At 39.1% G+C, this 23,687-nt stretch overlaps 1 protein-coding gene across 1 annotated transcript in view; it reads left to right on the top strand.

The window, feature by feature from the left end:
• LOC120722865 (ankyrin-3-like) overlaps positions 1–23,687 on the top strand; it is a 132,971-nt gene that overhangs the window by 70,391 nt on the left and 38,893 nt on the right. Inside the window, 13 exon segments of the mRNA XM_040014003.1 lie at positions 386–583; positions 1,764–1,862; positions 2,042–2,140; positions 2,921–3,118; positions 3,466–3,564; positions 4,838–4,936; positions 5,030–5,128; positions 5,213–5,308; positions 5,953–6,025; positions 6,676–6,735; positions 13,283–13,406; positions 18,280–18,382; positions 20,937–21,043. Of these exon segments, the coding sequence (XP_039869937.1) occupies positions 386–583; positions 1,764–1,862; positions 2,042–2,140; positions 2,921–3,118; positions 3,466–3,564; positions 4,838–4,936; positions 5,030–5,128; positions 5,213–5,308; positions 5,953–6,025; positions 6,676–6,735; positions 13,283–13,406; positions 18,280–18,382; positions 20,937–21,043 (1,454 nt within the window).

Genomic DNA, 23,687 nt, shown 5'->3' with positions numbered 1-23,687 from the left:
GCTACGCGAAGCACAGAAGCTCATTCTGAATTTACTCTGTTTATACGCTGCCATTTAAAATAAATAATGTGAAAATATAAGAGGGGTCACTGAAGAGTCTTCAGCTGTGAATCTGTCTCCTTGTTTGCTTTCTCTTGCTTTATGGCAAGTTCATTGTCTTGCTGTTTAAGTTGCAAATGTGTTTTTCTTTTTCTTTTTTGAATGTCACTGCAAAACAACAAAAATGCAGTTGGCGCGTTTAGCAGATGGAGCCAGAGATTTTCCACAGGAGTTTGGAGATACCAAAAACATTTGTTAAGTGGGCTGCATCTTGTCCAGAAACATGGCTCCAAATGTTGGTCCTTTTTAATAATAAAAGGTGTTTTTTGCTGGATTTTTCTATCAGGATGACCAGACTCCTCTGCACATCTCAAGCCGTCTTGGTAAGCAAGATATTGTGCAGCAGCTCCTGGCGAACGGAGCATACCCAGATGCCACGACCAACTCTGGATACACCCCCCTACACCTAGCCGCCAGGGAGGGGCACAGAGATATAGCTGCAACGCTGCTGGACCATGGAGCTAGTCTGGGCATTACTACGAAGGTAAATATGAAACTTGCACATAAACGAAATTATTATTCAAACCCACAGATGCACACAAACATATTGTGCAGGCAAACTAGTTAATCAGTACTCACACAGACACTGATGGCTTATGTGCTTATACTCGTAAACTAGTCCAAAAACTTTAATTCAATCTGCTGAAGACAGAGAGGAGGTTTTATCCTGTTGCAGATCAGCTAGATTTGCATCCTTGCAGCTGGTAACGTGATGGTTGTCCTGTCTCATCCTGGAAAAGCTTGAAAAATGTTAATGCATGAATTCTACAGGGATTTTGCAACATTTGGACTGAGTGGAGTTACATGATTGTGGAATACCAGTTATAGTTGACAGTCTGCCAGTGGAAAAGATGTGTCATAATAAGGTTGTGGACAAAGTAAGAGCATAGAGTCTGAAAATGCTGTTGCTGGAGAAGCCTTTGTCGACTTTTGGCTCAGTTTTCCATGTCAGTTACTCATTTCAAAAGCATCAATTTACGTTTCAGCAGAGCATTTTATGGCCACGTATTTTTAACTCTTTAAAGACAGACCAGGTAATTTTTAGCAATGTCTGGATGAATCAGAAAATTTTAGCAACAGGCTTCAGATGTCCGCTTTGTTTTTAAGTTGCTCCACCCATTAGAAAGTCCACTAAATTCACAACAGCTTTAAAGACTGTGATGCAATTGTAAAACCAGAAGTGTAAGACTTTCTTCTTAGGTTATGTGCATAACATGGTTTTCAAATCTTACATTGTTTGGAGCTGCAGTAACTTGTACTCAATGTAAAAGACATATGAAGCACACATACGTCCCAAATCCCAGTGAGGTTTAAGTTAATCGAGTTGCAGTTAAACTCCCATCTCTACATCCTATTAGCTTCCTCCATCTTTCCATACAAACTTCTACAGGCCCGCTTCTGAATCATGATCATGGTTTTTGAATCTGTTCCCTCACAGCTAAAGAATCTAAATCAAGCACTAAGTTTCTCCACCCTGTGCTGATTTGTGTTTAAGGACGAAGGGGGCAGTTCTCCATGTTGTCATGACATAATCCTGAAAATTGCTCGCTTACTTTATGATTAAACACATGTGGTTCTGTTGGGCTGCCATGTGTAGAAAATGAGTCATGGGAGAAGAAGTAACTGTATTAAATTAGGTGTAATGTTCCTTTGTGTTTCTGCAGAAGGGCTTCACTCCTTTGCACGTCGCAGCAAAATATGGGAAAATCGAGGTGGCCAACCTGCTGCTGCAGAAGAACGCTCAGCCTGATGCTGCTGGAAAGGTAATGCATGTTTGTGCATCTGAGAGAGACTTATATTGATGTCGCACACATCAGTATCGCCTCAGCTGTCATCGTGGGTGTAGCTTTCACAATACTTTCCACGTCACCTCTGCTCCAGCTGCTCTTCACGACATGTACGATAAATCACCGTCTAACAATTGTTGCGTATGTGTGTTCAGAGTGGACTAACTCCACTGCATGTAGCAGCACACTATGATAACCAGAAGGTGGCGCTGCTCTTGCTCAACCAGGGAGCCTCACCGCACGCTGCTGCAAAGGTAAGAGTCAATCAAACTGTCAGTGGAGGTCAAATTGAATGTTCCTACAATGCACTAAAACCCCTCACTTTGGCTCAGGATGAGAGCACACTGACCTAGATTCATTCGGCCAATTACATGCAATTACACTGTGCTCCACATGCTGATTAGATTGCCCTTCCACTCTATCATCATATATTTTGGTAGAGCTCCTGCTGAAGTCAACAAGGGTCCAATATTTTCTGGTAGAACACTGAAGGGATGCATTTTTTAATCCTTTAAGGCAAATATCTTCAGGTTCGGGACATAAATGAAGCTTAAAAATGTTGCTCTTCACCACTAGGTAGATATTTAGAAGCATATAGCATCTCCAGCTTGGCTTCTGCCAACCGTGCTGGCCTGGAGAACCTCTCCACTGGGAATTTTATTGGTTGCAGACAAAAGTTACAAATAAGTTTCTTTACAAATGAAGCAAATCCTCTAAAACTACCGAATATCCATCACTCATGCCCAGTTTCCTTGCTGCATAAGAACAAGGATCAATACAAGTGGTTCCTCTTTCCTCTGGTATATATACATGCTACTTTCTCTTCAATTTGGAAGAGGGAAATAAATAAGATTCTCAGTCTCCTTTTTTGTCTCCCCCCCTGTCATCTTTTTTCTTGTACAGTTAGCATTGTAATTATTACAATTACCAGCCAGCATCATGAAGGGTCAAGAGTGCTACATTAATTCTGTGGAACATTGAACCAGGGTTTTATAAAAGAAAAACGGTAAATTTTCCCGTTCTCTGCTTTCCAGAATGGTTACACTCCACTACATATTGCAGCTAAGAAGAATCAGATGGAGATAACGACCACCTTACTGGAATACAGCGCCTCTACCAACTCTGTAACGCGGCAGGGCATCACTCCCCTGCACCTTGCAGCGCAGGAAGGAAACGTGGACATTGTGACGCTGCTGCTGGCTCGGGACGCACCTATTCACATGGGCAATAAGGTGTTTTCCCTTTATTAGTGTGTAGATCTCTGGCTGACATGCAATGACAGAAGATTAATGTTTGCAGTGTATTTGTGTCTGTGTACCATCGACACGTATCAAACAGGCAGGGCCTTGATTTTACTTAGACAAATAATATTTGTTTATCCAGAACTCTGTTATTTTGATGGTTATTTCTTTTGTCATTTTTCTGTCATTTGTGCTTCATTACCGTGATGTGCAAACCTGTCATTTTGTCTTAAACGGCTTCATTTCAAGCTGTCTCAGTCAAACTACTGTGTTCAGCACTCTTCTGTCATTTGTGTATTTGACTGTATTTCTCTATTTCTTTGTTTCTATACCTTCAGTCTGGTTTGACTCCACTTCACCTGGCTGCCCAGGAGGATAAAGTCAATGTTGCTGAGGTCTTGTGCAACCAAGGAGCCTTCATAGATCCAGAGACCAAGGTAATGATAGCCTCCTCATGTCTTTGGATTAAAGTTATTAAGGTATTTGCAAAGTGGATTTGCTTATCTTGCCACTTCACCGCTGTAAATTAAGTATCATTTGGGGTTTGGGCTTTGGTCTGTGCCAGTGCTCTCACTTTTTGTATTTTTTTTGACAAGGCAGGTTCCCACAAAAGTGACACATTTCTAGTTTTAATAGGATAATTGAATAATTAAACACATGCCATGTAATTTTAAAAAGACATGATTTTAAAATGCCATCAAGAAGCGCAAAAAGTCCTGCCAGAACTTATTTAGACATTAACAGCTGTTGAATCATGTCCAGCCTTTGAGTCTTTTACAGAACTCACACAAAAATAAACGATATCGTTCTTTTATAGCTGCCCTTAAAGGCGCATAAGCACTGTGGGATTTCAGCAGTCTTTAAAGTTAATTGCAGTCCACCCTGTCTAATATTGTTGTTTTATAAATATAAGATTGGTAATTGCGGGCTATGCTGATCACAGCTGGAATACCTCAGCTATGTGTTTCCATGTCGTGACCTCCTTGGCTCAGAAATGGCAACAGCTGGAGGACGCTTCATACAAACAAAGCTTCTGCTGCTGCAAATTAACTAAATTTCCTTCTTTCTAGGAATTCAGACATTGAATTTTGCCTATTTTTCCTCTCTCGCTTCCATTTGCCTTTATTTTGGAAATATAGCTTTTACTTTGTGAGACAGTCAACTTGAATTTCAGATCTTATGAAACCGTGTTAGAGTGTCAACTTCAAACTGCACGGCAGAACAACTGCTTTGGTTTGCATTGGACATGTTTCACGTGCAGCTGCTTAAATGTTCACAGTTTACACTCAGCTTAATTTTCAGACAAAATAAATGAGCTCTTGTCTCCAAGTGTGGGTGCTGAAGCAGTCTGAACATTAAGTTGTCACAGGGCAAAAATCCTCATAGGCCATGCAGAAATCAGTTATCCTCACCAGTTTCTCATGTGGTCTTATTGTTTTATAAAGGGACTTGGGAAGACTGTTAATTCACATAGGCCACAATCAGCTTACAGCTCATCTGCTGCTACCCCTGAAAGCCTCTTTCCAACCCACCTCTACCCCAAGTTTTCCATCTTATGTCATATGTGGTATTTTTGATTTGAGTGTCGTATCTGTTGTCATTTAGGGGGGTCTTGCACCTGCTCTCCCTGCCTTTTGGCTTCAGTGTATGAATACATGCCTTATTGTAGCCACAGTGGTGCTAACAGAAGTTACATTTCTTTTTCATCAGCTTGGATACACTCCACTTCATGTGGCCTGTCACTATGGCAACGTGAAGATGGTTAACTTTCTGCTGAAAAATCAGGCGAAGGTCAACGCCAAGACAAAGGTAACTGTTATTTTCGTGTATATTCACCATACGTCGCTGATTTTCTGTCTCTGTGAACATCTTCTAACGCTCTCTCTCATCCCTCCCCCGCAGAACGGCTACACACCTCTCCATCAGGCTGCACAGCAGGGACACACACACATCATCAACTTGCTGTTACACCATGGAGCATCGCCCAATGAACTCACTAATGTCAGTACGCTCAGAAATCTGAAATATTTATTCAGTTATTTTTAGTTTCAACACCAATTCTCATCATTTTTATTACTTGTCCAGAATGGAAACAGCGCTCTGTCCATTGCAAGGAGGCTCGGCTATATCTCTGTTGTGGACACGCTCAAGGTGGTCACAGAGGAGACTCTGACCACTCAGGTGTGTATGTGTGTAAAAGAGTGTTCAAATGTGATGTATGGTTTAATATGGCTTCTCAATGGTTTACTTGTATCTAACTGTATAGAAACAGTTATACTTAAACTTAGTAGTAGTTATACTTAAATCTGAATCCTAGAGGCAGTTCCTGCCGCTTAGCAGCTATCTTGAAATGCCTCGGGCATTAACAGTGAAGTAACAGGCAGTTACTTCACAAAAACAGAAGCATTGAAGGCACTGGCCTAAGATAGTGTTTAAAAAACTTAATTCTATGGAGCTTGGAAAGAAAAGCGTCTGGACTTCTTCAAGAAGTCCAGACGCTTTTCTTTCCAAGCTCCATAGACTACGATGACCTGGATGACTGAGAGCCTTCACAGACATAAAAAATATATCTATATAAAAGCTACTGTCAAAGGCTTTCTAGAACATTTTGAATTATTATTTGCGCACATAAGTTTGTATTGCTACATTAAAAAATAACATGAAAGAAAAGTCCTACATAAACATAGAAATGCAAAGTTACTGGAACATTTTCACAGTAAACAGTGCAGGAATAGAGATGCTGTCGTACTGGGATAGAAATCTGGATTACGTGTACTTTGGTAAAGTTACTGTCATGATATTAAGAGCGTGTTTCTGTTCAACAGACTGTAATCGAGAAGCACAAAATGAATGTCCCCGAGACCATGAACGAGGTGCTGGACATGTCCGATGATGAAGGTAAAGTTTTGCATAACAGCATTTTTAAAGTAATTCTATTGATGTATAAATATCAAGGCAAGACTTGTCTTTGCAACCTGAAGAGAGACAAATTCTTTAAAATATCAGCTTGGGTCACATTTGCTTTTGTGGCTGGAATAAGTGAATATTTCAGCACTGTACTGTCATTGTTAGATTTCCCTCTATTTTTTTTTTTATTGTCAATGAAAGATTTTGTGTTGCTTCTACTTCTTCTGAGTAATTCAGGAGAAAAAACCTGCTGTTGTTCTTCAACCAGTATGTTTATTTGTTTATTTTTTAATTTGATCATTGAAAGGTTTGTTTCCGCCACTGTAACCCCCCCAAAGCAACACATATTTTTTCCATTACTAAGTCAAAATTGCAGGTTACTATCTAAAATCTATGAGTTTCATATCTCAAATATAACTCTAACTTCTAAATTTGAGTCCAAATTGTGACTTGACATACAATCGTGTGCATGATTGGAAACTTTATTTTGATATTTTCAGTGTAACAAATGGAACTAAAACATTTAATAATAATAATCACGTTTATTTTCAGTTCTTCCTTTTCCTATGATTTTGATGTGAATATGATTTCTCCATCTATTTTTGGTTCTTTTTTTGTCTTTCCTTCATTCAAACACACAGTGTATAAAGCCAATATCCCTGAAATGATCACAGAGGACTATTTTTCTGATGTGGAAGAAGGTATTTTATTTTTTTAATCTTTCTACATTTTTTTTGTTCTTTAAAGCATTTCCTTTTACAACCCTTCTCTAACGCGTCATTCATTTGTTCTAACTATTTCCAGTCTCTTGCTTTTCTTGTGTCACAGTGGAATCACGATTCATTTAAAATAAATAATAACTCACATGTAAAACAGCCTATATTATGCTACAGATTAATAATGCTATTTTGAGGAAAAATGTTTCGATACTGCAGATCCTTTTTTTCACCTTTTTTTTCACCAAAGCACCTTTATTTGTCTGTCAAAAAGCGCAAAGGTGTCTTTGTCATTTATGTCTGCTTGCAAAAGACTAATAAATGTCTAAAAGTTGCAATATGATGGGATGCACTTGAAATCAAATTAACCTTGAAGGAGAAAAAAAAATTATGTTTGTTTTATTGTGAATATAGTGAAGTCACAGCACTGTGGATGTCTTAAACTTATGATGTGATGAGGGTGATTTATTGACGTGACACTAGAAGCAGTGTTTTCAGTTACTGAGAATCACTAACTTTGGCATGGCTTTAAAATGGCACTACTCTCTTCTTCATTGTTTTCCCAAGTATTTTTCCAAAACTTTTGTTCTTCATTCATGCATGTGTGAGACACCACGCTGTACTTGAGTACTTTCCCCTGCTGCCTTCCCCCTTCCACACGCACACACTGCATTTTTGTGAAACCTCCTGTACTTTTGTGCAACCAAATGCAGGGGTTATGCCTTTCTGCCGGTTGCCATGCCAACCGTCTGGATATGGAGCGTCGGGAAGTGTGTAACAGATTTCTTTTCACACCGCGGAGTAGAATACACATACACTTGATCCTTTGTCTTCGTGGGCTTGTCAGTGATGCTTTCATTGTAGTTTCACACGTTCAGGCCAAAGCAAACACACTGAAGCAGCTGCTGCAGTGTGTGTGTGTGTTTACTCTTTTCTACTCTTTTTTTTAGACTCCTGTATGGCTCAAAAGGATCTGAACTTGAGCTCTTGACCACCAGTGCCCAATGACAAACAGACAGGGAATTAATGATCAGTAGATTTCTTTTTTTTTTTTTAGGGGGGGAGCTTGGCTCGTCCTCCCCCCTGTGGTAGGCTTTCATTTTTAGCTTGTCACACGCTTCATGGTTTCTGTAGTTTACAGTGGATAAATATCAGCAACTTGCAGAAATGTAATCTACTTTTAACAGTTCACTTTCCTGCAGTAGTGTGAATATATCACAAAATTACTAGAAAACCTCTGCTGATGTCAAATACAGTGAAATGTAAATACAGTATAGCTCTATGTCTCGATATTCTGGTGACCTCACAGTGAGTTTTACTGAGTTTTACTGGTCCAAGTTTGCATTAGAAATTTGAATTTTTTGAGGGAAAATAGGATAAAAAAAAAAAAAGAGATGAGATGGCAACTGATAAAAACGAAGGCTGGAGTAATGTGATCATACACAAATCTCGCCTCCGCCTTCTAGCTTTTTGAAATAGGATGTGACAAGTAAAGTGTGGCTCTGACTTGAGATTGACAAGTCATTACCCAGTGAGCATACCCTAGTTAATCCTCCTCTTAATAATGACCATAATTTACATAATGAATTACATCTTTCATTTACTTTGTCCCAAAAACTAGCGAATTAGTCTATTACATAATACCGAGGTCCCAAAGTAAGGGAGCTAAGGGCAATTTTCCTGTTTAGTTTTTGCAGACACGTGCCTGCTAACCATGTGATGCTAAATTTTCTGCCATTTTTGATGTGTAATACTCCTGGTGACAGTGTAAGTTAGTGTGAGACCAGTCTGAAACCACTGGTTGTGAGAGGAAAAAATGTGCATTTCCTGAACGGATGCCAAAAACCTTGTTGGGATTGCTTTGGTTGCTTGCAGATTGCCAAGGTTGTCCATAGATTATTTGGAGGACACAAACTTCTCTGCAGACACTCAGCTACTCTTCAGATGGTAGTGAAACTCCACAAGCAAAAAATGGAGACCGTCAAGTTTTACTACAAAGTGTATGCAGACGAGTTGGCATCTTCCGTGCAAACTACAGACGACTTTGGCAATATACTAGAAATGAAAGCAATTGCAATAACATTGTCATTGCGCCAGTCTTGGAGACTGATTTCACCTAGCTACAACCAGTAACCCCAGGAACCCCTTGCCAACCAGTCTGGAAATGCACATGTTTTTAGGACGGACAAGTTTTGAGAAAGGTGCACATGACGTTACACAGCAAACCTCTGCAGACTTGTATAACCAAAAGTGTTTTTTTTCAAGGAAAAGAGTCATCCCCCTACTGGTCATAAAATAGTTTCCTCTTTTGAGAGCTGGAAGCTAGGTCCATCTTTTACACTGTGTGTTTCCAAATGTAGACAGAAATGGTCAAATGTGATTCTGCTTGTGTTTAAACAGAAATGGATGTTGGAAATATCTGCATCAGCTATTCCTGTAAGTCAAACGAAAGTGATCTTGTTGTAACTAACTCTAATACCCAGCGTGAACTGGCACAGCTGAACTGATGCAACTAAACACTGTGTGTGATTTTGTTGGTATTAAAAAAAAAAAAAAAAGATTTCATACATATGTGCATGACTTGCCTTCACGCTGACTTTGTGCAGTGCTTGTTTTGATTGTGGAGCTTCAGCAGTGTGTCCGTGTTTAATTTTTGATCTAAAAATATAACGAGGGCAACTCAACGCGCACAAATATACACTCTCAAGCTCGCATACCAGTGGAGGAATGGTGTTTAACATCTCCAGTAACACACTCAATCCATGATCTAAATCAGGAGACCCCTGTGCAATTTGTAAACTTTGCCTTCGTGAGAGATTTTCCAGACCAGTAAAGTCAGTTAAAGTTGGTTAAAGGATTTAAAGGGTAAAACATACACACGGCATGTCGGTATTCAGTTTATGACCAATAACCAATGTAGTGACTGATTTTAATGTCTTTTTTCCATCTTTGGCCCTTTATTCCTGTCTGAAGTTTTGCCGATTCACATTGTAAATATAGCTAAATATAGCAACCTGTCATTTAAGGAGGACAACCTGTTCATTTATGTAATAGAACTGATTAATAGGCTGCAAATAAGAACCTTCTTTCAGACATGGGCTGCCCAACAATGCTGGTGTTATCACTGTATTCAGGGGATGGCATTCTGTCATTGTGATGAGTCACTTGCATTATTGATCTCCTCCCAGTTTCACTCAAATGTTCCCAGAACAGTAACAGAAAGAGTCAGTGTTTCCGAGTTTTTAGGTACTAAAACTCATGAGATCAGAGTTTCCTTTACAGCTGTTTTCTTTATAGTACCTTTGAGAATTTGAGAAGGCTATGACAAGTAATTATGTGAAGCCATCCAAGCAGTCTTTAGTAAACTTTAGAAAAAAAAGAATCAAACTTTTACCAAACTGCAGGTTATAAATCGCCCCTGAAGTGAGCTACAAGTGTGTGTGCAGCTCTCATGCTTTGGAGAAGCTTGCAAACAGATTGTGGCTTTCTAGTACTTCTATATATGTAATAAGTATGTAATAAACTCAAAAGAAAACTTACATAAACAGCTGGAACCAACAAATAAGAAGTAGCTTTTCAGCTGTTTTTAAATATACTTGTTTTGTTTTTAAAATTGGGTAGTCTTGTTAGGTGGTTACCATAAAGTTGTTATCAACTTTTCAATATGGGTGAAAGCCACTATGTGAAAGGTGTTTTTGTGGTTTTGGAAAGTTCTGTGTGCGCCTCCGGCACGTTCACTAACCCTCGATATTTAATTATCTGGGGGCTTCAAGTTTTTAATACAGCCTTAGATAGAAAGTGTTTGGACATGTGGCACATAAATGGTCAGCATGAACAGATTTGCTTCTTGGCTTTAAAATGCATTACAAAAACTTGATGCTTTTCTTAATAGCCAAGGGCCCTAAAGTTTGAAAACAGTCTCCAGTGATTTTCCAAAGTCAGATTCTGTTTACTGCCTAAATGTTACCTCAAATGAACCCTTCCACATCTATTACGGGCAGAAAATGCAAATTTGAAATTGAATTAATTTGGAGGTTCAAGAATCAGGCGTTGGTGTATCAGTGGGCCGGTATTATTGGCCAGCATTAGCTATTTAACAGTCTTTCTGTACCAACATTTAAACTAGCTGATAAATGAACATTTAAAAAGTAAAGACTGGAGAAACACCCTTCAATTAATTTACATATAACAGAGCAATACCTGTTTATGTTTTGTAGCTGAATAAAAAAAAGGGCTGATATATCAGAATACTGGCTTTTACAAAATGATATGATAAAATCTGTGTCAGTATTGATCTTAAAAATCCATCAGGCTCTAGCCAGAACACTGACTGTCAGCCTTGTGGATAATATAACACTTACAAAAAAAGACAGGAAGGTTGGAGGTAAAATAAAAAAGATAATGTTTTTAAAACAGTACACTGTCCTTTTGAAAATTAACAGTGCAGTCCATAGAAGTGCAAACAGGCATGTCAGCAGAATACTTTGAAAAATAATGGGATAATGTAGAAAGAAAACATGTTCATGAAAATAACATGTTGAATTGCAACTACTGCAGATACACTGAGTATTGGTTTTGTTGACTAGAATCTAAAAAAGTGTGTATACAAGTGAAGAATTTGCATTATCCACATTATCCATGACAATGTAAAACATCGGTTTGTTGCACAGATAAATACATGTCTGTATTTCCCTCGTGTCTCTCTATAGATGCTTCGGTGTCAGTGCCAACCGGTATAATCTGCATTGCTTCATCCTTTGTTTTCATGTGGGTTGTGGCAGAAGTCACATTGTTAGAATCTTAAGCTAAATTTGGCGAAGGTTGCTTTTAGTCACCAAAGCTCACTCTGCCCATACTGCAGTCTAGAACCTCTGCATTATTATCAGCACATTTTGCTGGACTTGGAATGGCTTTTCAATTTTCTACCAAGCTGCAAGTTCCAGTTCTTTATTAGATATTTGCATAATATCTGATTCAGGCAAGACGTGGCAAAGTTACAACTTTCTGACATGCAAAGCAGCTGAATGAGTGAGGTCATTTGTGACTGACACCAAAGAATTTACATGGAGAAGCAAGAGAGATAAAAAAAAGGGGGGGGGGGCAGACAGAGTCAGCAGTGCTTTGGAAATTAAAGAGACATACAATATGATATGTAAACAAACCAGTGCACGAATAGAAATCACAAGATTGAGAACTGGAAGTTAAGGAAAACAGAGTTTGTGCATTCCACTCTATGTGTACATCCAGTTTCAGTGTTAGACGGCTAAGTCTAAGTCACACACCCACTTACTATTTCTGTCCTGCAGTGAGCTCTAGGTGTCTGTTCGGAAACTCACACACACACACACACTCACACACACACACTGGATAATCCTGGAGTGGGTAGGCGGGAGAAAGCCGATCTGTTTGTGTGAGTGCCGGGCTGTGAAAGAAAGATAGACAGTGTGTGCAGGAGAGAGCGACAGAGAGCTAAAGGGAGGTTACAAGTCGAGGAAAAGTTAGTTCAGGGCAAAATCCTCCAAACTGGACTTGTGGCTGAATGAAGTGCTTTAAAGCAGGAGGTGAGTTTGTGGCTAACTGAGGAGGGGGTTTCTGCTCATGTTGAAGCTGAAATGAGAAGGGTTCCCGGAGAATGGGTTGGAATGTGGCCAGATGGGGTCTGTAAAATGTTTGTGAATATGTGTGTGTGCAAGAAAGAGAGAGAAAGTTTAGGGGGAGGGGTGCTGTACCAGCAGGGGGTGAGGGGACACGAGAAGGAGAGGGGGGGGTCTCTGTTGCTTTGTGGTTGTTGGAATGCCTTCCTTTTCTTTCCCCTCATTTTTCCGCCTGCATGCACTTGCTCTCCTCCCCTCGCTTTTTTAACTCTGCAGTCACAGGTTCATCAGTAGGATAGGAACTACTGTACCTCTGAGGGGAATAGCATGCTCCTACCTGTTTTCTTGCGACACCTGTAACGTATGTTTCTAACCACTTCTTTGCAACATACTTGCAATGATGTCCTGGGGCTCGGCTGTAGAGAAAGCATTTTCTTCTTGTGGTCAGTTAAACCTGCTGAAAACTTACCTTTATTTTGATATAAAAGTTAGTTTTGTAGGCCCTGATAGTGGAATTATTTGATGTTTCCAAGCTTCACTTGTTACTGTTAACCATTTCTTTGTCACCAGGAGACAGAGACAAAAAGCTTTCAGTGACAGCAGGACTTTTGTTTGTGTTTGTTGAACCAAAACTGGACTGGAAAACAGCCTGTAGGCAGAAGCTGCATTGATCTGTCTAAAAGAGCCAGTGTGTGTGTGTGTGTGTGTGTGTGTACATTTGTGTTTTGGTCTGCATGAATGATAAAAAACAAGGCCAACTGACTGGGCAGCACAGATTTGTGTTAAAGATCTAACTTGCTAAAAGAAACCCAGAAAGCAGTTATTGATTGAAGAGACTGTGACCTTAAAGTTTTGGCATTACCTTCTGCAGACGAGAGTAAAAATGTATGCAGAACCTTTTTTGTAAAGTTAACGCTCTCTGTGTTTTAAACCACCAGGTGACGATGCGATGACGGGGGACACGGACAAATATATGGCCCCCCAGGATCTGCGGGAACTGGGCGACGACTCACTCCCTCAGGACGGCTACATGGGCTTCAGCATTGGGGCACGATCTCAGAGGTAACATGCTATAACATGCAGCAATTTGCGTTTGTGCTGTGTCTGTTCCTAGCTTTTGTATGTTTTCTACATGTAGCATTGTAACATCAGTTGTTATGACATACATAACATTGCAGCTGCAGACTGTGAGAAATGTGGAGGTTTACAAAAATATAAAATTTCCATGGCTAAAAATTTTTGACCACGGTTGTAGTTTTGTTTCAGCATTTTCCCAGAAGCAGTATTTATAGATCCACGACTCTTATAGATCCAGGCATAGCTTCTGGGTTTAAAATGTGAAAACAGCTATCTTAAACGTGCAATCTTGCTGAAGGCCAGCAAGGTGCAACTCTTCTGTTTGTAAAAAGATTAAGAAACTGACCTTAATTCTGACTTAAATTATGACCTCACTAAACCTTTTCATGATGATTTTATGACTTATGAACTTTTTCAGCCAAGACCTAAAAGAAAAAACATGGGCGTAGCATAGGTCAAATGGTTTTAAAATAAAACCTCTAAAGTACAAAACAAGAAACTGCTCTTTCAAACGAGTTTATGGATTTTTTTGGAAAAATAGTTGGGCACGTGCTTGTCTTCATTTGTGGTCATCTATACTTTTGTAGTGCAATTTATTTTTATTGAATGGGTCTTTTTCAGACACAGTTACTGCTTGACTAGATACTGCAGTGTTAATCAGAACAGGGTTCATGAACTACTTTTAACAGCACAAGAAATCTTGTGATACCTCATGATCTAAAAATACAGTTTGCACACAGAAAATGGATAAACTCACAGAGCTGCAGGTTTTTAAGTTGAAATGATCTTGTTTGTATGTCAGAAGATTTTAAATAACAATGTAGATTTCGATTATTCTGATCCCTACATGTCACACACACAAACACACCCAGAGGTTACAGTTTACACCCTGCAACTGCTGAACTTTATGCTTGTATGAAAATATTGACACTTGTGCAACTGGCTGAAGAGGGAGGGGTTATTGAATATCTGAAGCGTGACACACATGCACGCTGAGCCACAGGAAATTAGAAGCACGTTCGATTGCATGGCCTTGAGTGCTGGGTTAGATCAACACACACTGTTTGAGGGGTGATGTCTGTGTGTGTGTGTGTGTGTGTGTGTGTTTGACCAATCTAGCTTAGAGATAGTTTAACAAACTGGTTTCTCCTGCAGTAATTGGTTCAAATAACTTCCAGTGCAGTCCATCTAGAAGATAATAAATTTTAATAAAAATGTTATAAAAATAAAAAAGTTTTAGAAAGTGCCTTCCAGGTTTTCCTCATAATATTATTAACAGCAGAACATGAGTATCCTGCATAATTTATGATACTAGAGGTTGATGTAATACAAATTCTGATCCCCAATTTCAACTTGGCAATCTTTTTTTGTTAGAAAGAATAAAATAAAATAGCCTTCTATTGTCATTTTACATGTACAATGAAAATAGTGGAAGTTTGTTGTAAGAATAGATCAGATTTAAAGTCTTATTCAATGTGATGAGATGGAGAATTATCATCCGTGTGCAGTTCATCTCAGCTCTAGAATATTTGGAGTTTTACAAACATGTGATTTGGTTCCATGGCCTGAAACACGGGCTATTTGGTTTCAGCCTTTTTGTTCTCCCCCTTTTTTTTTATAGCTACAACAGATAAAACTCAAATAAAACTAAGTGCTTCATACACGCAGAGCAACAAAAAGCAGGCAAACCATAGCTAACTGATGAGAATAGTGGTGCATTTAGCAGCTATCGAGGCACATGTTTCTCCTCAGAGATTAAGGGTCATTCAGATCTCAGAGCTGGAATACTCTAACACCTCCCTATTTGCAACTCCTCCCTCATGCACAAAGTTTCAGGCAGCTGGTTAGGCAGTCAGCCATTTGTCATCATTGTACCAACCTGCATCTGTGCTCTGGCTTCTCGTCTTTCTGTCCACTCCTCTGTTTGTTCATGATGTTTTATTCTCTCCTCATGTCCGTTGTTAACGTTAGTCCGAAAGTCAGGTAAGACTCAAGGCACGACGAGGCCTCGCTATACCTCCCCCATCTCACCCCTTCCCCACTCCCTTAAACCCCAGTTGCTATCAGTATCATGACTCTGTGGTTCAATGTAATGCATATTGACCATATTTGTTTAACACATTTGACTACTAACGCAATGATCTTGACCAGTTTTGTTAACTCTGTGGCACTGTGTGTTTGCTGTGGTTCACCTGTGTGATCTCTGTCTGATTTCTTACTTTCAGTTGAAAAGCGCTCAGCTGGCTATAGAGAATAGTGGTGTTTATTTTTATGTTTGACTGTATCTTGGTCTTTGTGGGTTTTCCACAAAGGTGGAGCTTTGCATCATTTTGATTTCTCCATCAAGCTTCCAGGGACCTGAACTGATATCTGTAGGCAATGAGGATGCTATTGCCTTCATCAGTTTAGGCTCAAATAGTTTATCCCTGAATACTTTCAGAGAATATATACTGAATACTCAGTAATAAAGATATCAAATGTGATTTCATGTGGATAAGTAGTTACAAAATCAAATCGCAATGTGAAATTGCAATGTTATTGTGGAAGAAACAAATCCATGCCACGTGACATTTTTGTGATCTCATAACATTGCAAGCATAGTCTGTAAAAGAAGGGAAAAAAAAAACTTTGGAAAAATCCTTTTGTTGTATCGAGGTCTGTCTAAAGCCAGCATTCACGTCCATTTTTCCGACCTCAGTAAACACTTTCCTGCTGATTTTATGGGCTCAGCTGCTAGTTTCAAGCCTGCTGAATAACATATAAAATTATTATCATAGCACTATGACCATTATCAGAATGAGAGAAGGAGGATTATCTATCATCTAAAGATATATTAACACGCTGTTAATCAATTCTGTGTCATAGTTAGATCTCCCCTTAAATCCCCTTCGCCCCTGGCTTATCAGGTCCAATTTTAAACCATCAACCTGGCGAAGGTGAAAAAAATGATTGCAGATCTCTGGGAATTCACGTCTGTGGTTGATGTCACAGAGACGCAGCTGAAAAAGCTGCTCACAAAAAAACAAACAAACCCAAATAAGTAAATCCCTGCAAACAGGTTGAGTAGCACTTTATTACTATAGTAACTATAGTTGTTATAGTTATTTTCCCTGATTTCCAAAGCTGTGACAGCATAAATTTGGTCAGTTGCAGTGATAGTCCCAGAGCAACATTAATGCTAGAAGTAGAATTACTTGTAAAAGTATTCAAATTTTAAGTTCAAACTTTAAGTTGGAGCTGTACAAATGAATTTAATGTTATTTAGATTGTTGTTTGGACAGGACAAGTGAAACTCTTTCAGTACTGAATAGCTTCACAACACAAGTCTGACTTTAACTACGGGCTGTAACAGAAGTCAGATATCGTCTAGTCTTTTTTTAGATCATATCTTTGGCTTTTTATAGAAAATCAAGACTGCTAATTATGCCCTCATTAAGATCATTAAACATTTTTGTTCTGCAGTTTCCTTTAGTTTAACTAGTACACAGTTTCATGCAATATACATTTATCTCTGCGATTGTGGCTCAAGAGTTGGCAGTTCGTCTTGTAACCAGAAGGTTGCCGGTTCCAGCCCCGGCTCGGACAGTCTCGGTCGTTGTGTCCTTGGGCAAGACACTTCACCTACCGCCTACTGGTGTTGGCCAGAGGGGTCGATGGCGCGATATGGCAGCCTCACTTCTGTCAGTCTGCCCCAGGGCAGCTGTGGCTACAACTGTAGCTTGCCTCCACCAGTGTGTGAATGTGAGAGTGAATGAATAGTGCAATTGTAAAGCGCTATATAAATGCAATCCATTATTAATATCTCCCCGAAATTATTCCACCAATTTGAAATAAAACTTTTTTTTTCTTCTTCAGGAATAATATATGTTGAGGACATAACTTTTGATTCCTGGAGACACTAATCGATTGAATGGAATGAATGGAAAAAGGACTCCCAGCTATAAATGTAAAATCTTTGGATAATTGTATGAAAAAATAAATGTGTTGCAGCCACATCTGCTCTTGGTTTCCACAGCCTTGTGATTTTAGCACTTAGAGTTGTGCTGTAGAGCACTTCCTGCCATTGATAGTTAATTGGTTCACAATAGTTTACTTGCATAAAGCTAATGGCACTGATGTAATTGCTGTTGGGATGTTGCAGGCAAACATTCGTCATGTCATTGCTCAGGAATGCTTTTTATTTGCCTCATAAAAGTTTGTCTCAAAGCTTCCATCACAAACAACATTACAGCCTGCACAAGCTGACAGATGTATACAAAGACATGAGGAGTCAAAATAGTGCCAGCTGATTATCAACAAAGTTGTCATTATTATGGGTAAATACCAGCTCCCCTTTCCACCAGCGTCCATCGTGTAGCAACCTGCCTTCCTTTTACATGCTATCCTGCTTTACTCAGGCTTATGGTGCTTTATTCTGTGTGCAGCATGGGATCAAAGTGAAGAGGCTAAAAATGCAGGAAGTGTAAGAACAGGTGTAGATGGAACATGTGTTTTCTTTCTTTTACTGTACACTGATCGCCCCAGAAGTACAATCTCATCTGCATCTGAAATTTTTTATTTCGATTTTTAATCACTTCAGCGAAATTACACATCAGTCATTTCTCTCAGCTTTTAATCTGTTTTCTTGTGGTTGTTGTTGTCTCTGGTGCCATACAGTCAGGTTCCTGGAAGCTGCATGCATTTAATGTGTTTGTGTTTGTTTTTTTTGTTTTGTTTTTTCTGTTCACTTTCATACCCCTTTACCCTCTGCCCCCCCCCCACCACCACCACCACCACCTCCTCCTCCTCCTCTTCCTCACCTCCCCTTTCCATCACTGTGACTGTTGTCTTGGTAATCTACTACGACAACCACACCAAGCCTTCGTTCCTTCAGTTCTGATAGGTCCAACATGCTGAACCGGAGCTCGTTTACACGGGACAGCATGATGATAGAGGAGATACTGGCGCCGAGTAAGGAGATGGTACGTACACTAACTGGACCTTCGGGTCTTAAAAGTGGACTTATTGTGCTTTTTCTTATTTCCTGTCACATGAATCATGTTACAATGTTTAATCTCTAACATAACCAGGGCCAACGTGTCAAATAATGAGGTCAGTGTATTTACAAATAATCCAGACTGCTCTAAACTCTCAGTTTCACAAAGTCCCTAATATGGACATCACACATAATAGTCACATCCAGCTGCTGTTCAAATCTTCTGTTTGCAAGGAGCAGCCAATCACAATAAAGTTGGCTTAAAGGAGGGGTGATGGGCTCTGAATCAGCTAGTTTCAGATTTTGGATGAAGTGAGAGGCTGCTCATATAATAAGGATTATTATGAATTGCAAATCATGCAAAGCTACTCTAGTGGGAGCAAAAAATCAGTTTGAAGCTGCTCGTGCTATGCTTCATACCTCTTGCTGGCTGCTCCCTTAGTTTAATTCTCTCAGCCGGTAATCCGCAGGTCATTAACTTTACAAGTGACACACTTCTGTCTCCAAATGTACCAAGGTGTCTTGGTGCTGTGCCAGAGGCTATGCAATACACCAATCCTCTTACACTTGAGTTGCCACTGACATAAAGACGATCAATCAAGTTACAATTTACTGAAAGAGGAAATGAGATTAGTGCTACCTGCTGCTATCTAAGAGGGATTATTGTGATGTCCCACTTACTTGAAAGATGCAAGAAAATAGCATTTAAGGTTAAGAAGAAGAAGAAGAAGAAGAAGTTCAAGTAAAACTTGTTCATAGAATACCCCATGAGTTCAATGACAGCGCGGATAAAGATTATGCTTGCCTGTGAAGTGACAGGTAAAGTCTTTCTTGCATAAGCAGTGGCAAATGTGCATCTCTGTTTCTTAAAATGTAAAATTGGCACCAAACATGACTCATTGAACTACTTGGTTTGCTATCCACAAAAAAGCTGAAACATGCTGAAAACTGCTAAACAGTTTTGCTTTTTTCTTTTCTTTTCTTTGGGAATTACTTCAGCCAGAACATGGTACAAAATCTTTATATGTCAGCTAGCTATCTTGTTGCTATTGCATAATTTAATTCTGCATTGAATCTGCGTAGAGCCTCTAATGTAGCTGACACAACAGGCCTACGCCTTTTCCATCATGTATAATATCAGTGGAGGTTATCTATCCTCCTCCAGTCGATTTAAAAATCCCACTGAACACCACTCAACCTCTTCAAACCTTTATTTTTTTAGTTAATGCTTGACTGTAACACAACTGACCATTTTACTAGATTTACACAAAAAAACAGATAATTTTATTAGATAAAAAGAATTTGGACTTTTGTTTGAAACTCTGAGTGGTTCTTTTATATTTGATTGCTTTTGCAAGCTGAAGGGGCATTTGGACCCAGAACTGGATAATATGGTTTAACTCTGAATTAAAAACTTTGCTCCTTTGCACAAAGAGTGGTCAAAAACTCTGTGGGGTCTATTTAACTGAAATTTAAAAAAAACAAAAACCTACATCTGAGACTATCTGCAAATTTATGACACTGGGACATATGATTGTGTAACTGGAGAGTAAAGATGTACTAGTTATTGAATAACCACTTGTTTCCTTTAACGCTCCTCCAGATGCTTCGTAAGGAAAAGTCTTTCATTGTAGAGCAACACAATAAGGTAGATGTAGAAGTCATTATGCACTCTTCGTGTCAGTGGGTTTCCACATGTTGGTATCATTTAGTTGTGTAAAGCATTGTTAACTTTTCTTTTTTTATATCACTTATTTCATCAGTTGGATTCAGTTGTTACCGTACTGCTTGTATTTACAGTGTTTTAGTAGAGTAGCCTCCCTGTTTTTACTTATCCATGTGCCTTGGATAAGTAAAACCAAACTTTGTGTCTTTGTCACTCCCCGTTTTTCTGTAGCAATTTGGAGATTAATATAATACTCCAAGTATTTTTTCCTCATTAAATGTGAGCGAGTTTTCAGAAGTACTCTAAAGTCTTAGCTTTAATTTTCTGTTTGAAGCATGGCCTTCAACTTGACATGTCATATTGGTGCACATCTGGAGTATAAATAGTGAATCTGAATCTTTCAAGAGCATCCTCAGACGGATGACACAACGGGCCTGGTGTCAGTGCATCTGTCTGTCTGTAAACATTTTTGTTTTCTGCCATCTGATGTCTGTTTTTTCTTTTGATCCTTAATGTGGTGATTTTTCATTTGCATTTTACTCCGAGCTTCGTTTTGAATGTCATCAAGATGTTTTTGACAGCTTGTGTTCTAATGAAATGTAACATCTCCTGATTTATTTATTTTTTTTACGCTAAGCGACATCTGCTGCTGTCTTTCTCGTGAAGAAATGATTTTATGACTCATTCATAAATTTGCAAAAAATATCTACAAAACTCTACAAACTTTGACATTAAATAGGGAATATTGAAAAATCTGTAGCCTCCACACTATTAGCCTAGCATGTGCAAAAGCAAGTCTTTACATTAAAAGGAGAAGTTAGTTGAGATTTTCACACACTCGTGAATTACACTGACTCTGTTGTCTTCTCCACAGCATTTGGCAGCGGCTAAGGACTTTGACAGCGACTCTCTGAGGAGGTACAGCTGGACTGCAGATACACTGGATAATGTCAACCTAGTGTCCTCACCAATACACTCCGGGTAAGCATGTTTGAAAATGTGAATGGATAAGAACAGGAGGAAAGAGTGGGGGGAGTAAAAAGGGAAAATATCTGACTTAATCACAAAGATGGAGTGAAAAAGTGGAAGGAGAGGAAGGAAAACGGCTTACCAGTTTTATACCCTTTAGAGGAAAGGATGAAGTGACTGTCATCATCTCCTTCTGCTTATTGTGTGTTTTCTGTTTGTTCTTCTTGCTGAGTCTCATTTTCTTTCCCTCTGACAAGGCAGCTCATACATGCAGCATTTTTTCTTCACCCTTTTTAAGTCTTTAAAGCTAATACTTCGAGGATTTCTGTAATTAAAAAAAAAAATCAAACATTAATAACAAACAGGTGTAACTAGAAACTGCTGTTAAAAAGAAACTTTTAGTCACAACAAAGTAAAGCTGGAAAGTTGGCTCCTCCTCACCTTGATTTGAAGGTCACATAACTCATTGTCTCTCGCAGCAGCTGTAACAGGTAATCTTGACCTCTTGGTTAATTGCCCATTAAGGGACTCGTTTGAAAGTTGCGTACACTGCCCGGCCAAAAAAAATGATAGTTGCATTAATTTTTTATCAAAACTTCGTCTTGTTTATGTGAAAATCAGACCACTGCGTAAAGCACATCCCAAGTTTCTAAGGTTAAGGCCTGGACTGAACCACTCTTTTATAATTTGTTATCTTAGAATATGCCATCAGAGAAGAAACAATGCACTGTTTAAAAAATGTGGTCATTCAGTATATACAGGTATTCAGCTGACCTCATTTCTGGGGTATATAACATATATTAAACCAGATATCACCAACTAAAGCAACCCTAGATTATAACACAGCAAGCACAAGGCATGATGGGTATATCGCTTCATCAACTACTCCTGGTGCCTGAGGCCCCCATCACTCTGGAGCAGGGTAAACTGGACTCATCCTGTCCACATTTACCACATAGATTTATTTACAGAGTCCAATCTTTATACTCCTTATCAAACTGAAGCCTTTAATTCTGATTAGCCTCACTGATAGGACTACAGTTTGTTTGACTCTTCTGAAACATGTCTTACAATGTGTTTGCATGAGAAATGAGAAGCTACTCACTGCATCACTTAGAGATAACAGGTTAACCTATCTCTATCTAAACATATTATGGAAGACTCTTACGTATTTGCTTGGTTAAACGCAGGTGGTGAGTGTTTTTGGCCAGGCAGTGTATAACTGGACACTTCATCAGGCATTACTTTTTCTCTACTTGTCTTTAATGGATAAACTGTTAAGTTAGGATTACTTAAAATCTATCTGTTACTTAAGTAAAGGAAGATAAAGCTATATTTTAAACAAAGTTTTATTTGACATGTTTGGTAATGGTGGAAATTTGCCTTTCAAGGGTAGATTTAGAGAAGAAGACTGGGGGGAAAAATGAAGCCGCTGCCAGCAGCTGGTTATCTTTAGATTAGTGCAAAGATGGGAGAGAGGGAAACTGCTACACTGGCTCTGTCCAGTGGAAAATCCACCTACAGGCAGCTCTAAAGCTTGATTATCAACATGTTATATCACCTATGTTAAAGCCGTATAAAGACAAAAATACAGTTCTTTTGCCTGTGTGATGTAATTGGCTGCTGGCTGTTTAACGAATAAAGAAGACAATCTCCTCATTCTAATCTCCACAAAACAGCAATTAAGACTATTTCCCACAGTTTTCCCTCAAATTCTTCCTATAACTTGGGGTTCATTAATAATGATCTTCTCAGCTGTATTTCCGATTACAAAGCTCTGTGGTTGACCTGTCACTCCTGCGTTGCTTTGTCGTCCATCCTGCAGTTTTTCCTCTCCGCTCCCGCAGTACGACAGCAGGTGATTGACTGTGATTGGTTGCCTTCTTTTTATCACCACCACTACCTTTTTTTATTTTATTTTATTTCCCGATGACATTGCACCTTCCCTTTTATATTCACTCATAACATCTGTGTTTGCTGTTCTCACCCTGTGTTGTTACAGACTTGACGTAAAGTGTTTCGGACTGTTATCCCTGTATTTATTCCTTCCTGTTTGTTAGGAGAAAATCTTTGAGTTTCTAACTGATCTGAAAGAGTCTGTGTTGCCAGATCTGACCGAATGTGACTTTTAAATTTAATGTTGCTGACATATGCTTTAGCCATGTGTTATGGTTTTTGCATTCTCCAGCAGCAAGCCTCTACTGTCTTGACAATCACAGGATTAGCTTTAAATAGTCAGTAAAAACATGGCAGATATGTCATTCTAGATCAAAATGTTAAAACTGAAACTCAGTAAAAGCGTCAGTTTGGTTTATAATGTGACAGTGAACCCAGCTCAGTATTTTATTCTTGGACTCTGCTAGAATAGTTTTGCATGAATCTTACGCTGGCTCTCTGTGGAGTCTCTCCCTCTCCATTTAAGCATTCTCTCTTTGATTGGCTGCCAATTGTTAGCAGGGGATTTTAACAGCAGGTGGGCGGGGCTTTATTCACATACACGCCCCTCTTTATGGCGTCATGCAGGGCCAAGAGTAGAAAAAACTGACTGAAACGTTTCTTGAAACTTTGGCTATGTTTAATATGAGTATAGATGACAGTTGGAGTGTATGTATGACAGAAAATAAGGAAGCACATAACAGATCCCCTTCAAGCATAT

The sequence above is a fragment of the Simochromis diagramma genome, unplaced genomic scaffold (genome assembly GCF_900408965.1).
Source record: "Simochromis diagramma unplaced genomic scaffold, fSimDia1.1 OVJJ01000669.1, whole genome shotgun sequence".
In the NCBI taxonomy this organism is placed as follows: domain Eukaryota; kingdom Metazoa; phylum Chordata; class Actinopteri; order Cichliformes; family Cichlidae; genus Simochromis; species Simochromis diagramma.
This window is presented reverse-complemented; position numbering and strand designations above follow the sequence as displayed.